Below are 16,332 nucleotides of genomic sequence, written 5' to 3'. Positions count from 1 at the left end.
GCTGGAATAATTTATGTGTTGCCTTTAGTGTTGTCACGTAAACCCTAGCACTGTACAGGAAGTTGCCCAGATTACAGAGTAGGTCCATTGTTTTTCACCTGAACCCAACCCAAACCTGAACAGAGTTTCTAAATTTTTATCTGAACCCAGCCTGACCCATCAGGTCCTGACAGGTCCTGACAGGTCCCGACAGGCTCAGGCTCAGGTACCGACACTCTAATGAGAATATGGAAATGAGGCCAAAGGAGAGAGACCAGCTGGGTGGCTGGCTGAGGGTCAGTGAGGGGCTTAGGGTTAGGGTACCTTAAGAGAGTCATAATAACTCCTGCTGTTTACCTGTGTTTTTTTTTTTTTTTTTTTTTTTTTTTTTTTGCCAAAGTCTGAGCACCAAAGAAGGGAGGCCATGCATGCAGTATTGCCATATGGTATTGCTGCCATATGGTAACAATTTACCCCCTTTAATTTTTTTTTCAAATATTTTCATTATTTAAGCAATTTAAAGAAATAAAACACACTGATTTTTAAAATCATGTTTAAGTCATAATGTATGCAATTGCGCAATAGAGGGATTCTAGAGCAACAGGATCGTTTTATTACACATTACTTTTTATCTCCTGCCAGGATGTTGTGACCACTGGACCTTGACTTTCTTTTTACTATCTGCCTGGATTGTAAGCAATATAAGAGTTGAGCTTATTCATCAGAATCAGAATCAGAAATACTTTATTGATCCCCAAGGGGGAAATTGGCTAATCTTATGGATTAGAGTGTCAGCCAAACATTTAAATGTAAAGTAAAAATCTGATTCCACAGTTCTTTCTCCTTTCAAACTCATCACTACTCAGTGTTCATTTAAACGGTGGAGAACATGTCAAGCACATTGACAGCTTCATGTTGATAAATATTTGAACTGTAATGAGCATTTTCATTGCCTGTTTACACCACTCCTGAGAGGCCACTGTCTGTCTCTTCCTTTGAAGGACACACGCAGGATCATGTTAAAAAACAGAAGCCTTGATTTCTGCTGTTCTGTTAATTTTGAAAATGAGAGGATATGTTTGTGTTTAGCCTAGAGGGGACACAATGTACACAGGCCAAAAAAAAATATGTTTTAGTAGCAAAGAGGATGAGAGCACAGATATGTTAATGTTCAGCTGTCATTTGTCATTTGTCCCTCTGTGTGTGGACACCTAGTTATGGCAGCATGAAATGAAGGATGCAAATGATAATAATAATAATAATAATAATAATAATAATAATAAAAAATTCAACCATTAAAAGCTTCAAAAGTTTTTGAACAAGGTCCTCCTTTCCATAACTGACTTCCTGTTGCTTTACAGTTTGGAATAATCTCTCCTTATGTGATTGTGAATCCCACTGGGGTTCTGGGCCTGTTGTGCATTCACTAAAACAGCCTTGATATAAACCCTCACCCACCCACAACCCTAAACTTAGTCAAGTGAGTGTATTTTGCTCTCACATTATGTGAAAGCAAAATACGCATAAAATTGAACTGCACTGTACAGATAGTGAACTGAACTGAACTAAATCAGTGATGAGTTGACTGATCTGAGCTGTGAACTTGATTGACTTGATTTGAACTGTGGTGACGTGAGCAGAAGTGCCGCACCTCTCTGAGGCTGACGGGAGTGTCGAGCAGCAGGCTGGCTGTGCTGTTGGACAGGGACAGGTTCTTGAGCAGGAACTGGTGGAAAACCGACTGGTTCTTCAACACACTGGCCAGAGTGAAGCCTGTGTGGGAAACATCACAGACACATACACACACATTTACTACAGTAAAGGTATGTTCAGGGGGAAAAAAAAAAAAACAGGCACAACAGGATTTTAGAAAGAAGAAACAATGCATCTCCTTCCATTCATGTTTTTTCAGAGGTCAGGTCTGTTTATTTAGTTATTAAAATTTAATATCTGAGGCTGGTCGAAAACTCACCAGCCAATAAGATTAGCTTTTGGATCATTTGTCCAGAACCAGCATCATGTGTCTGAGAATGATAACAGCCATATCAGCTACAGACAAGCTGAACAAAAAGCACTGATGTGACAATCGACTGCTGTCACAGTGTGCATGCATGATGAGTTTCTGTTGAAACTGCCTTCATGGTGTAGTATTTGCAGCATTAACTAGGCTAGTGATGATATGATTGCGAGCAAGCGAACTTCTCATCATGTCTCACTGTGTAGTGGAGGAGGTCGGCCCAACCTGAGAGACACACACGCCACAAGATTCTATATCTGCTTAAGACTTGGACTTGATGTGACCAGATTTGGTGTGAAAAACATCTTTGCACATACTTCAGAATTCTGTGTCATGTATTCACATCAGACTTGATGTAAATAGGCCTTAACAACGTGCCGCCAGTGGAAATAGACAGATCACTGAAGCTAGAGTTTCCATCAACCTCAAAACATCTGACAACTTAAAGCAGGGCTATTCAACTTCAATAGCACAGGGGCCAACTCTGAAACACACACACAATATTTTGTCAATTAATGGCTATAAATAACTGAGGATAGTGCTAATAAATATTACTACATGGAATAAACTAGTCACATGGGTCAACGACCATTTCATCAGTAACAGCAGCAGACAGTCTCTGTTTGTGACTCCTCTGTCTGCTCAGTGTCCAGGCTACACATTAAGATGTTATCATGTCTCTTTCTTGTTGCGTGGAAAAGCGACCAAAAGCCACTTGACTCCGTTGAAAAGATGTCAGCAGTCCCTGCACTCCTTCTCCTCCTCCGAGCCCCCCGGAAGACTGGTAGAAGACTAGTCGGGACTTGTCTTGTAACGACGCTTCACCTCATATTCCTTCACATAGTGATGTATTCACGGCACAATAACCACACCGGTTTGGTGTTTGCTGCGGCCGACATAGTAAATGAACATTAGTCAGTCCATTCACTCTGGAACTTGATGTTTCTTTGGCTTTAATAGAGACATTCTGCAGCTTGTTAGGGGGCAGGAGGTTGGGCATTTGTTGTTCTGCTTGTTTTTCTTTCTGCAACTTGGGCTTTGTGTATGAAAGATTAAAAAAATGATCATAAATAAATACATTTTTAAAAATTCTTCGCTGGTTCTGAACTGGGTGTGTGGTCTGCCGGTTTAATAAGGGGATCAAACAAACATTAGCATCCATTCAGGTTGAGAGTTTCCCAAAGAAAACCAAAGCAGCATTGATCAGTTCTATTATAATTATGCAATCAGTCAAGTATATCATATGTGGATCATAGGGCCCAACAGCGTGGTGGCAGACCTTGGGTGGTGTTGTAGTAGTGGTCCAGCGGTGACGGGGTGGAGCTCAGGCTCTCCAGATGCTGTTGCAGGGTCTCCAGCTCCTGACCCAAACCAGGCCGGTCGGAGGTGAAGAGCTGGTTCTGTTCAACCACCTCGCTGATCCGGTCCAGCAGCTGGGTCACACTGCGGGAGGAACATGTGCACATTTCCAATTCAACATGTCCTTCTCCACAAGCCATTACTCACAGTCTCTCAATCTTTCACTCAATCTTAACATCTTGTCTTTTGAACCAAATGAAAATACCTTCTATCAATGCAGCAGTGCAATCCCTCATGTTTCCTATGCAGCTGCACTTGTTTCTTAAAACAATGTTATCTTATAAAACAGCAAAAAAAAAAAGCAGATCACTCCAGTAGTATCAAGAAAATGACACTTGATTACAGAGAGGACTTGAAAGAAGCTGCTTTATATAGAAAACAATGGGGCTTATCTTACCCCTACTGGAAGCTTTTTCCATTTGCTTTGAGAAAAGTTTTAGATTTTACGATTCAACAATACCATAAATGACAAAAGACAGATTTTTAATGTTTTTTTTTTTTTTTTTTTTTTTTTTTTTTTTAAATGGAGGATTGCAATAATTTTACATCCGTTTTTGTATTCCTATGACAAGAATGTGTCATCTTAGGAGAATGGTAGGGGAGAACACAGAAAATGAAGGAAGAAGGGGATAGAGGAAGAGAAGGATGAAGTAAGAAGAAAATGAAATGATGACAGCAGAGGGAGGGAGAGAAGGAGGGAGGAGTCAGGAAAGGGTGAAAGGAAGAAAAGAGGTGAGGAGGGATGGAGAAGAGATCGACGTGAGAAGAAATTAGAGGAGAAAGCAAGGAGGAAAGCATTAAGGAGATGACGACAGAATGAGATACTCACATAGTGTTCTTGTGTGTGTGCATATGTCTGTCTGTGTGTGTGTGTGTGTGTGTGAGTGCTGGAGAGCATAATGGCACAATGACAAGGCTGCAAATCATAAGAGTAAGCACAGAGATTAATTGGTCGTCTGCATGCAATTACAAGTAATGACCACCATGCTCTCTTGTGTTGCCCTTTTAAAAGTGTTTTGGACACTCGCTCTGTTAGGCAATTAACGGCATTAAATACCAAACTATTAATGACTGTGTGTACGTGTGTGTGTGTGTGTCTATGTCTGGTTATGTGTCGGAGTGCCTGCGTGAATATGGGTTTCTGTGTTTCTTTGCATCTGTATATGTGCATGTTTTGATTGATTTCTCAACCTTTACCACCCCAAGGCTCACTTTCTTCTCTCAAATATTAGTCATGGTCCACAGGATGAAATGTCATCTGTAAGGAAAACCAAACTCCATGCCATGTGACAAGAAGTGTGTGGTCACAGAACAAATCCAATGCTATGGCGTCCCCTGGCAGTTTAACAATCCCTCAAAAGATTTTGTTGAAATCTCCATCAGGCGCCTCAGAAACAGATAATTCAAGTCCACCATGAACCTCTTCTGAGCATTTAAAGAGGACTCTGAAAAAATAAACTTTTGAATGGCAACTTTTCAAATCTATTTGCTTTAGGCTGCCAAAGGAATGCATTTTATCAGATATCAGATTCCGCTTTCGACCAGATGTGGTCTGGTCAAAAGGCCGAGGGCTGCCTGTGCTTCAGTGGGATCAGAGCATGTTCTCCCTCCAGGGGACGCTCGTGTGGAAACACATCAGTGACAACCAACCTCCTTCTCAGTGAGGCTGATGATGCTGTGTTCTTGCTAACTGAGCGAACAAAGCTAAGGCCATGTCCAGAGGGATTACGTTTTTTTTTTTTTTTTTTTAAACACAAACTTTATTTATAACTTTCTTAAAAAATGTAAATAATAATAATAATAATAATAATAATATAACATACTACATGCTCACAGAAGAATACAAAAATGCATACATTTTGAAGAGGATGAATGAAGAGAATGAAGAGGAATGATTAAAAACGAGGTGAGTAATTTATATCGACAGAGGAGGTGGAGCTCTTCCTAAAAGTCACAAATGAATACAATTTGTTGAAAATGACTGCATGATCAAAGCAGTGGCTGTGTGACGTCAGCATCCTGCTGTGAGCATGCACAGGGCAGCAAAGTCACACCAGTGACATCAGCATTTTCAAATCGCTGCATTTTTAACTGTCCACACAACAAAAAGAAAATGGCATCTTCAAATCATGCCACCCGGGAGAATGTTTTCCAAAAGCTGCATTTCTGATGACCACGAACGCTGTTTGTAGACGGAAGGTGGAAACGGAAAGGAAAACACTGCATTCTCCAAAAAGATCTGCCTGTGTGTGTGGACTCGGCTTAAGAAAGAAACCATTCCAGGGATCCAAATGAGCTCTCTAAAAGAAACCAGATGTGTAAGTGCCTTTAGTGATGAGCAGTAGAGTTAACTCACGTGGAGTTCTTGTACTGCAGGAAGCCAAACTCGTCCCTCTGTCCATCTGGGCACAGCGACTGCATGATGGGAATGATGCCGGCTGATGTGAGGGGGGCTGCGCTGTAAAAGGCTGGAGAAGGAGGGAAGGAGGAGAGAAGGCGGGCAGGGGAGGAAGAGACAAAACAGACAGATACAGGGATAGAGAGAATATGGGACAAACAGAGAAAGAGGAAAGCATGTGGCATGGAAAGGTCGGGAATTATCGGAAATTTGGTGAGGGAGTCCAGGTGATTGAGATGAAGAGGGATGCACAAAGAGAAAGGGGACGAGGATCAACAGGTAGACAGGGCATCATAAAGAGAGAACCAAGGGGCCAAACCAAAATGCAAGGAGGATGAGGATGAAAAGAAGGAGGAGGAGAGGTTTAAAGTTAGACTTGGAGAGGAAGAGAGCTTGAAGAGCAGCCATCACAGATAAAGACAGCGCCACAGCTAATGGCCAGAGAGGCTCCCAGATGTCAAGGCTGAATAAACAGGGCTTTCATCACTCTGCTGCACAAAAATGGCCCTGTGATATTTTTCCTCATCCGTCCATAAATGCGGGCCGGACAAGCTTTCACCCAAACAGGAGGGGAAAAAGGAAACTTCAGCTCTTGCTGAATACATACAATTGCCTAATGTTTCCATGGCTACTGTGCTGCTGAGTTTTTCTCTCTTTTTCTGCTCAGTAGAGGATATGTCCACCCACAAAAATACTCTCCATTGTCCTCCGACTCTCTCTGTCTGTCTCCCTCTCTCTCTGTCTCTCTCTCTCTATTTCTGTCTCCCTCTCACCCAAATTATACAGCCATCCATTTTTTACAAATAGGAAAAAGACCAGAAATCCTAACAGGTACACAGATATACCCAGAAAACAGGTAAACTACCAATTTCTTGATAATTAATAAATTGATAGTTAATAACTGGCTCATTAGAATAAAGACCATACTGCAGTCGTCAGTATATTTCTTTTAGCAGTGCTGATTTGTAACATTTTGTGCATTATTAAAGGGTTCTGTGTTTTTCTAAGTCAGGGGGAGATTTTCATTGAGTTGTCAGGTCCAACTGTAGAATTTCCCTCCATTCAATTTCAAATGATCGATGTACTCATTTCTGATGTACTCCCTATGTTGTCCCAATGCAGTCTGCAGATCATTTCAAAGTCAGGCCTCCTCGCCTGGTTTCCAGACCTCATGAACCATGCTGTAATTCAGTGGGTCTGGACCTGTCTCTATCACAGCTGATTTAGCCTTTGTCCAGATTTGGGCCAAGGCCAGCAACCTTTAGTCTGGCTAGTACTATTTTAATTTATCGATGCCGTAACATTTCCACAGTCCTGAAGAAATTACCAAATTTAGCTTCCTTTTGGTGACATCGTCATGTTTTTTTGTCACTGTGCACGGTGAAGCCATCATCGGAGAATCTGTCGGCTGGTCAATCAGGCATCTGGCACAGATTCCAATCAAATCTAGCCCTGGGAATGAGAGCAGCTCCTTCTGCTGTGTGAATTCTGATCATTTTTCTTTGCTAGCCACAGAAAAACTGAACAGCTAGCTATGAAAAAAAAAAAAAATCTTGTGGTCATAATGATGGCAGAGGCTGTAGAGGACCCACACATTAGTAATATTATGTTTTATGATGAATATATTTCTGTTAATATGGATGAAGAAAGACCTTTGCCACCTGACAGCACTTGCTGGAAAAAAAAAAAACCTCAGACAGCACTCACTGAGAAACTGTCGCCTGTTATGTCTGATATTGTACTGATTTCAATATAACTAAAACTGAGAGTGCAAATATCTTCACATAAACATTACTGCTCTGATAAATTTGATTTCTGCACCTGATTGTACAGTCAATGTTTTGAGGTTTAAAACAAAAAAAAAGGCCTAAGGCATTTGTGCAAAAACTAAACTTTTCTTATGATAAAGAGGGATTTTATTCTGTGTGAAAGTAAGTTGGGTCGTGATGCGTTGTCATGTTTAAGAAGAGGATCCCCAAAAGAAAAGATTGAAAAACAGTGCTCTTATGCACCATGAAAGTCTAATGTAGAAACTTTTGTGTCTGGCACTGCAGAGAGAATTTACAGGAAAACCAATAGAGTCAATTCAAGGTGAAAAAAACAACAACATATAGACTGTGTATAAGTGTCATTTGTTACTATGATTAGCCTGATGCCTTACAGACATTTGGTAGTTTATTCTTAAAATAGGCACCAGACACTTTAAGTCTCTTATTTATTCATGCGCTCTGCACTTAATTTCCATTCCGAAAATGATTTACGTTTCGTAATTAAGAAAAGAAACGGACCCCCACTTCCAACCAATAGATTTCATCCCAGAATAGAGACTAAAGTTAAATTGCTGACGCTCACACTCCTGCTACTGCACTCCAGGAGAATTGAATAGGCTATTAAAGTTCGAGACACCCAGCCTTGAGTCAAATCCAAACCCAGAAAGGCTTTATCTCACAGAAAAGTGCTCCTCCTTAAAAGGGGTGAGCAATAAAATGTGTTTTATTAGCAATAAAATGTTCCAGTGATCAATGACCCGCTGATTGATAATCTGCCTTTCAAATTCGTTATGACACAAAAATTTGTTCTGCATCAGCTATAATATCTTTGCCCCACACTTCTCTATTATGCAATGGCATCTGACAGAGACAAGTATACATCTACTCTATCAAATCACGTTAGAACAATGCACTCACAGTGCACTGGAGATCACGGCAGTGGTCTTTTCAGTGCACACGAGACATTTAAACCAGGGTCTGCCAGGTGACAAATTAAAGGAAAACCCAACATAAATTGTCACAGTAAGGTGTCGGGCCACCATGAGCCACCATTGTTGTGTGTTGGCATTGAATCTCCAAGTATCTGGAATTCTCTGGAAATGAGGGAATATCTTTTGGAAGAATGGAGCTCCATCCCTCCATTAGAGTTCCAGAGACTTGGAGAAACTGCACCCAGGAGCACTGGCACTGTTTTGGTGACCCAACACCTTATGTTGGGTTTTCTTTTAATTTGTCACCCCTATGTATCTTGATCACTGCAACCAAGAGTATTATGAACAGCAGCACCCATCACAAAATAAACTGCAGTAATACTGCTGCCAAAGCAGTTATGTTTTTAGCCACTGGTTTGGTTATCTGTCTGTCATCAGGATCTTTCAAAAACCCACAAACAGATTTCCATGAAATGTGGTAAACAGATGAACCTCAACTCAAGAAATATTCAATTAGATTTTGGGAGTGATCCATATCTAGAATTTCCACCATGAGTCGGTGGCTGAATTACTGCTTCTTAGCCATGACAATGAAAGTAAATCCTAAGGGCTTGTTTGCCGTGTCAGGAATGTTAAATTATTTAGATGATAAGAATGATGCCTTTGGGTGCAAGAGCAAGTTGGAAAACTGCACACCACTGGCAGAGTTTTGTGTTCTCGGAGTGAAGTCTAGTCTTTCCCCACACTGGTGGTGTCAGAAAGAGTATTTGTGCAAGCAGAGTGCCCAAATAGTGGAGAATTTTCATTTGGAGGTTTGATCTCTGTAATGCATCCATCATTATCAGCTGACCACCTGAAATAAGACATAAATTCAATGCCATCATCTGTCCCCTCTCTGGCCAACAAGCTGGGGATAAAGGTCATCTAAGGTGTTAAATACAGGTCAGAATCTGTCACTGAATTAAACCTGTATGGTTTAGAGATGACGTTAAGTACAGGACCCACTTTATGCAACAGGAACTGTACAGAATCAACAGCAAATAACAAAGTTATACCAGAGTCAGTCAGACACATGAAGTTAGACAGCATTTTTGATTGAAATATACAAAAAAAAAAAAAAAAAAAAAAAAAAAACAGATCAAGATAGCTAGACAGTTAAAGGCTGCACAATTCATTGCCTTCTACTGAATTCCAAGTCAGCTGTTTGCCATTTAATAGCAGTTGTAGTTATTGCTCTAGTTCATATTGGCTGATGCTGAAACATCACCAGCGAAGCCTGACCAGATTTCCAACTGACAAATTTCATTGAGAAAAGGTGAGCAGCAAAAACCATGACTCTACATTTACCCTTATAATTTGCCTGTGTGTCATCAGCTTCAGGAAGGGGAAACAGGGTTTTCACCACTGTGCCATGATGCTACTCTGTCACTCTGGAAGCTGTGGAGATCCAGGTTTTATATATATAGGGGCAGAGATAGGTTGTTTATTGCTGTGTGATGGTATCATGAAATAATAATTAAAACTACACTGCTGAAATGGATTTAACAAAAAATCCTAAACAAGGTACCAAAATGCCTGATTTATTAATCAAGTTGCATGTCAGAGAATTTCATTGATATCAATCCTAAGAACTAGCAACTCAGTTAGAAATATTTTCAGTGATGAAAAATAAATTGCAATATTCAGCAAAAAATCCTCACAATATGATTTGCTGGCTCAATTGTGCAGCCTCTAACACATGTACAGCATTTTTTTTTTTTTTTTTTGGAAAGGTGACTGTGTGAGTTGCAGATTAGAATTTCTCCACGTATACATTCGCATCAGTATTCATACAAGTGTGTTCCTCTCTGCCCAGCTGCCAGTGTGTTTGCCTGGCAGTGCTAACCTGGGCAAAGTAAAGCTCTTTAGCATCAGTCCAATACAGTGTGAAATAGGATCGTGTTCTCTGGAGATGACAGAGCCCGGTCGCTGGTTTACTCAGTCAGCACAGAGCTAACAAGATGCAGAGAGGGAAGATGTATTGGGACTGGAGAGGAATACACTCACAGGCGGAGGCGAATATATTCCGTTTAGCACACACTGACTCACACAGACATTTTTTTTTTTGTAAATAAAGTCCTGCTTGCACACAGGTATGTGCACATAGATACACATTCATACTGTACAAACAGTGTCCCAAACACACCCAGAGATTTCTTTTTTTAATTATTTTTATGAATGAGTCAAGTCAGCCAGGATCAGGGGTCAGGATTAAATAAAGTGACTATGACACTTACACACTGGTCCATCCAACATGTAGAGAACATGCATCATGCACAAGAAAGAAAGAAAACAGACGGAAGGCCAGGAAGAGAAAAACAGATTGAGAGAAAGAGCAGCAGAGACAAGACAGAGGTAGAGCAAAGGAACAAAGACAAAAAGCATCAAAATAAATCGGGTGCTACGGCTGCAGGCAACGATAAGTGCACTGAGAACAAACTAAAACATGAATAAAATCTGAACTCAGGACAGGGCTACACATTACTAAAATATGAACTAAAGACACAAAACTACAGCAAGATGGTGGGCAAATCACATCTTTGCAACCCAGCCCTCACCAGCGGATTAGCAAAGCTATGCATTTACCTCTTTGAAATGCATGGCAATTCTGCATGGAACTACTTAATATCTTTTTGATGGCAGGCATATCTAGGCCAGCATGACTCAGCAGCAGCATTTGCTTTCCATATTTAAAACAACAACAACAGAGTGGAACTTCATGTGAAAGCAAGGGCAGAGGATGGTGTTTTTACGCAAGTGTGGACCTCCAAGCCGTCCCAGTACCCTCAACCTTGCTGACTTTTGTCAAGGAGATGGAATTGCCAGCATATGTTTGAGTCTAACTCTGGTAGCAAACATTTGTGTGACTTTCCAACGCACCAACATATTGCTGTTTCTATGTGGAAACCAACTTAAGTTGAAGCCTTCTCTAAAACCCTTAGCTTTGGCAAACCTTTTCGAAACAAACTGCATCAATTCAACGATGCATGGTGGTAATAATACGGGTATTTGGCTTGATTTGTGAAAAGCTGGTGTTCTGTAAATACAAGGTTTCAACCTGACAGTGCCAGTATGTTAATAACAGCATATATCCTGAGCAGGGAACTGCCACAGTCAAAAGGTGTATTCGAGAATTGGCCTGCAACTTTTTTGCCAGTCGGCATGATAATGAGATAGTTTAAACAAATAGTGTGTGTTTCTCTGTGTAATGGTGCACATACTAGACACTGTATGGAAATTAGGAAATTTGTATATGTAAATATATAACTTTAATATTTCTAGGATTTATGTTTTTTTTTAAGTAAAACTGAGCTATGGTAGAGTTTTGGGTTGTGTTGTTACCTGGGTGTGATATAAAGCCACATGGTGGTGAAATATCCTCATTCATCTCTCAGTCTACAATACTGTTTCTGTATCTGTCTCCATTCACTTCCATAGCACAACAAAATAGATCCCAAAATAAAACTTTAAGCACATAAACAGATGCAAGCAAAGCACATTATGCCAACTTAAAAAAAAACAAAAAAAAAAACAAGAAGTCCCAGTGCCAGTTTTTAATGTAATTACAATCATTTGTGAAGGTACAATCAGGTTGTTTCTTCCTGGCGTAGGGCTACTATGTGGAAGTTTCCTGAGGGAGCTACCTGCCGGATCTAATTTCCAATTCAAATAGGAAAACAACGAGAAAAGAGCTGTTTAATTTCCTCAAAAAATGGGTACTGGGACTTGTTGTTTTTAATACTGGCATAATCTGCGTTGTTCACTTTAGTTTATGTGCTAAAAGAGTTATTTTTTTTGGGACCTGTCTTTGGTGACAGGTGATGTTACCACCTGTTCTCTATGGGAGGTGACATCACCTGCCACCAGAGACCAGCCACCCAACCTTTCACCATTAGAGGCTTCACAGAGATTTGGGTTTGGGCTTTAGAAACACGCAGATAAAAACAGGGATGATTTGAAGACCTCATGCTTTTCCCCACAGTTAAAAAATGTGTTTGATTTGGGATTCTGTGTTTGGATAAAGGTTTCTAGTCAACGTTATGTCTGACTTCTGAGATCTCTTGTCCTTTAAGTAAAACAAGAAGGAACCTCCACTCTGCTGGAGGTTTGCGGTGTGTTGTAAAAGTTACACAAATGTGTGTTTGTTCCAAATGAGACACAGATGTGCTGAACATGATCCACTCTATTTGGTACATCCCAATCAGTTACTCTACTCTGCTTCTCCATGGTCTCTCCCTCCATGTGTGTCTACCTACCTTCCTTGACAGGAATAGCTGGTTTCTTCTGTCTGAGACCCAGAAGGATGAAGAAGAGGACCAGTGGGATGAAGATCTCAAAAGCCAGCACCCACTGGAGAGAAACAAAAAAAAGAAGAGAAAGAAAATGGACAGTTTTATGTGTGTTTCATTTCACAGTCGGGTTTGCATCAACCTCATCAACGCCAACCTGACCGCTAGTTCCAGCGGCCGTCGCTACAAGGTTAACTTCATTCACAGTTCTTCACCGTGAAATTCTCCTTGTCGATTTCCATCTCCCTGATCGTGCATCACACTGTGGAATGGACTTGAGTTGAGTTTGCCTACTGTCAGATATTGATCCATTAAATCAGGAAGCCAGTGTGAAGGTTGTCCAGTCTGCTAAACGTGCAGTATTGGCTCATGGTTGCCTCTGCCAAAACCTGCCGGGGCTTTCCAAAGTGGTCCGCTCTAGATATTATATGCTTGGAAAAAAAGGGTGTACGTTGGCAGTAAAAGCCAAATGGCTGTCTATAATTTTAAAATGGAATGTATAGTGTACATCTTGCATAGTTCGCAAATGTGTGTAAGTGCATACTTACAGAGTGCACAGTGGGCATCTAAAACCACTCTCTCTCTCTCACACACACACACACTGTTGCACCACAGTGACATAAACACTGTCACACACCGATTCAAGCAAGATTCTTGCTCAAAGATATTCCATCTTCTAAATGTGGTTCTAGGCTTCCTTTTCTACAACATCAAACAGTTTCTAAAAATACCTCATGCTGTTTTTCAGACAAGCATTTTTAAAGCTGTAAATCTCTTTTTTTAACAGTGTCTCATTGCAGGAATGACTGGATCGCTTGAGAATGATGACGCCTCTTGTGAAAACATCATGTTGGTCGAAAACTAATATATGGCTGTTGCCTGTTCATGAGCCAACATTTTATGTTGGATCAATAGCAGAAAGCACTGAGTGAATTCAACCATTTAAATGGGTTTTAAAGCAACCACTCTCCTCCAGCTTCACCCTTTACTCCTTCTCTCTCTCTCTCTCTCTCTCTCTCTTTTCATGTGTAGGAAACATACTGTCACTTGCTAAGCATTCAATTATCCAGCCTTTCAACTGGACACATAGCAGATTGCCAAAACTGGCGATTCATAAATCTCATTTGGGTCACCAGAATGGAGAAGAAAGGAAGCAGATAGGAAATGAAAGGGAAGGAAAGGAAAGGAAAGGAAAGGAAAGGAAAGGAAAGGAAAGGAAAGGAAAGGAAAGGAAAGGAAAAGAAGGGAAAGGAAAAGAAAGAGATTTAAGTGGAGGAATAGTTAAAATGCTATGACCACAGGTAGGCCATCATAGGTAATAGATGACTTTTTTTCCTATGGGGAAATAAGGCTAGGTCCACAACTACACGTAGAAAGCGTCTGTTTTGACTTCCGTTCAGTGAACAGTGGCTGAACAGCAGATTTCAACACTGATTATTTATACAGTTGAATAGTGTCAATTTGTTTTTTCTATAAAACAAGCCACTTTTCCACCGCATGATATGACTCAACTCAACTTGACTCTGCTCACCTTTGTTGGTTCCCATCTGGCAAAAGTTGTGGATAGTACCTAGTATTTATTTTGGTATCATTCAGCTCTGTCGAGGTTCCAAGCCAGCAGAGCTGATACTAAAAGCCCATTATTTATCCATTTTGCACCACCCTCACCGACCCTTAATCTCACCGTCACCATTAATCTAACCTCGTCACAATGGCTATGCACGCCCAGCAAGTGCATACAGCAAATTAGAAACACAGAAAAGCCTGTGTCTGTATGCACCACAATTCAATGTTCAGACTGAAAAACAGCATAGTGTGGTCATCTTACAGTGCTGGGGGAAAAAAAAATCACCTGGCTCCCATGGCTGTGGACTCCTTTTGGAGCGTGAAAGCCCCTTCAGACAAACCCTGCTGGTCCGAGGTCCACTGACCTCCCTTTCAACTCCTCTGTTTCCGGCTAAAGCCTCGCAGCTCTCACTTAAACCTCAAACTTCAGCAGCTTCCACAACAAGTTGCTTGTTTTCGATGCTGCAGGGCGCTGGTTTCCCCTCACCCTCCCTCATCTCGCCCCATCACGGTGTGTAAAATAGCTAAAACAGTAGATCATGATAATCTTCTTATTTTGCACTGCACATATACTGCATGCCACTGCAACACTATATGTCGTGCAATACAAATTTTGCAGAATCAAATGAATGGGCTAAAAGAAGCTGATGAATGAACTGTGCTTCTTTAAACCTGAATCAAGATAACATGCTTGGACTTATTCTTGATTCTTGGGAAAACAGACCAAACTTGCATAGGGTAAACAACTACAAGCTACAAGTTGCTGCATAGAGTATAGAGTAATATAGAGATGCAGCACAGGTGTTGTGTGTTGCTGATTTAAAGGCTGCATTACAGTAAAGGAATGTCATTTTCCAAACTTACTGGACCAGGGGCCATCATTTACATTTGCCCATGGGCTAGAATTCTTCTAAGCAGACACTGTGGGGGCCAGACATTCAAATAACAAAATTTAAATGTATTTAGGCCTCATTATCCTATTCTTGTTTATTAGTTTCACTTTCTTACAAAATTAAAGTGCACACCACTGCAAAAACGCAAAATCTTACCAAGATTATTTGTCTTATTTCAAGTCAAAAATGTCTTATTTCTAGTCAAAATATCTCATTACACTTAAAATAAGACATGATCACCTCAGAAGTAAATTGTTTTTAGACAATTTTCAGTTGTTTCAAGTGAAAATTCACTTGAAACAAGTGAAAATTTACTTGTTTCATTGGCAAAATTTGCCAGTGGAAAAAGTGAAAATTCACTTGAAATAAGTGAAAATTAGCTAGAAACAAGAAACAATTTTTGCCAATGAAACAAGCAAATTTTCACTTGAAACAAGAGACAATTGTCTAAAAACAAGTTACTTCTGAGGTGATCATGTCTTATTTTAAGTGTAATGAGATATTTTGACTAGGAATAAGACATTTTTGACTTGAAATAAGACAAATAATCTTGGTAAGATTTTGAGTTTTTGCAGTGTAGAGAAAATAAGTTAGTAAAATTCATTTGTATTTAGGTTAAAATAATGTTGTTGTTGTTTTTTTTTTTACTTTTCTGAAGAAAAGGGATTTTTTTTTTTTTTTTTTTTTTTTTTTTTACATTATTGCACATGTTGAATTGTAAGGTAAGGTTATAATTTATCAAGCCAGAAAATCAGATCATCCAAAAACATAAAAATCATTTTGCCACTCGTTCAGCCAAGGATTCACACCCCTAACACAGACTTTTTACTTATTTAGTGGATCAAAAAAAACAGAAGTGGAGATCCTGTGGACATGTGATCTGGTGTTGCTGCCGTGGGACAGGTGGCAGAGGTGTTGTAATGAAAGGGATCCGGTTGACTTTTGTTGACAAGGACACACAAGGGCACCAAGTCTTTTGTAAGGGATCGTGATGGTGATGATAGCGTGTGTGTGTGTGTGTGTCAGATATTACAGCATGGTGTTATCTGGTAACACTCTCCAAGCAGACAAACAGAGAACCGAGAACCATG

The 16,332-nt window shown here is 40.3% G+C and overlaps 1 protein-coding gene across 3 annotated transcripts in view; it reads right to left on the bottom strand.

The window, feature by feature from the left end:
• The window catches only part of abca2 (ATP-binding cassette, sub-family A (ABC1), member 2), a 106,374-nt gene that overhangs the window by 53,040 nt on the left and 37,002 nt on the right, over window positions 1-16,332 (bottom strand). For 2 of the 3 annotated variants that reach the window (XM_030059643.1, XM_030059645.1), the window contains exons 2-6: window positions 12,750-12,843; window positions 10,731-10,733; window positions 5,712-5,823; window positions 3,276-3,439; window positions 1,631-1,752 (exon numbers count right to left, since the gene is read on the bottom strand). In XM_030059643.1, coding sequence (XP_029915503.1) covers window positions 1,631-1,752; window positions 3,276-3,439; window positions 5,712-5,823; window positions 10,731-10,733; window positions 12,750-12,843 — 495 coding nt within the window. The remainder of the gene's footprint in view (window positions 1-1,630; window positions 1,753-3,275; window positions 3,440-5,711; window positions 5,824-10,730; window positions 10,734-12,749; window positions 12,844-16,332) is intronic. The other variant, XM_030059644.1, reaches the window with a different exon arrangement.

The sequence above is a fragment of the Myripristis murdjan genome, chromosome 9 (genome assembly GCF_902150065.1).
Source record: "Myripristis murdjan chromosome 9, fMyrMur1.1, whole genome shotgun sequence".
NCBI classification, from domain to species: Eukaryota; Metazoa; Chordata; class Actinopteri; order Holocentriformes; family Holocentridae; genus Myripristis; species Myripristis murdjan.
Note: the sequence above shows the minus strand (reverse complement) of the source record. Positions and strands in the feature narration are given on the sequence as shown.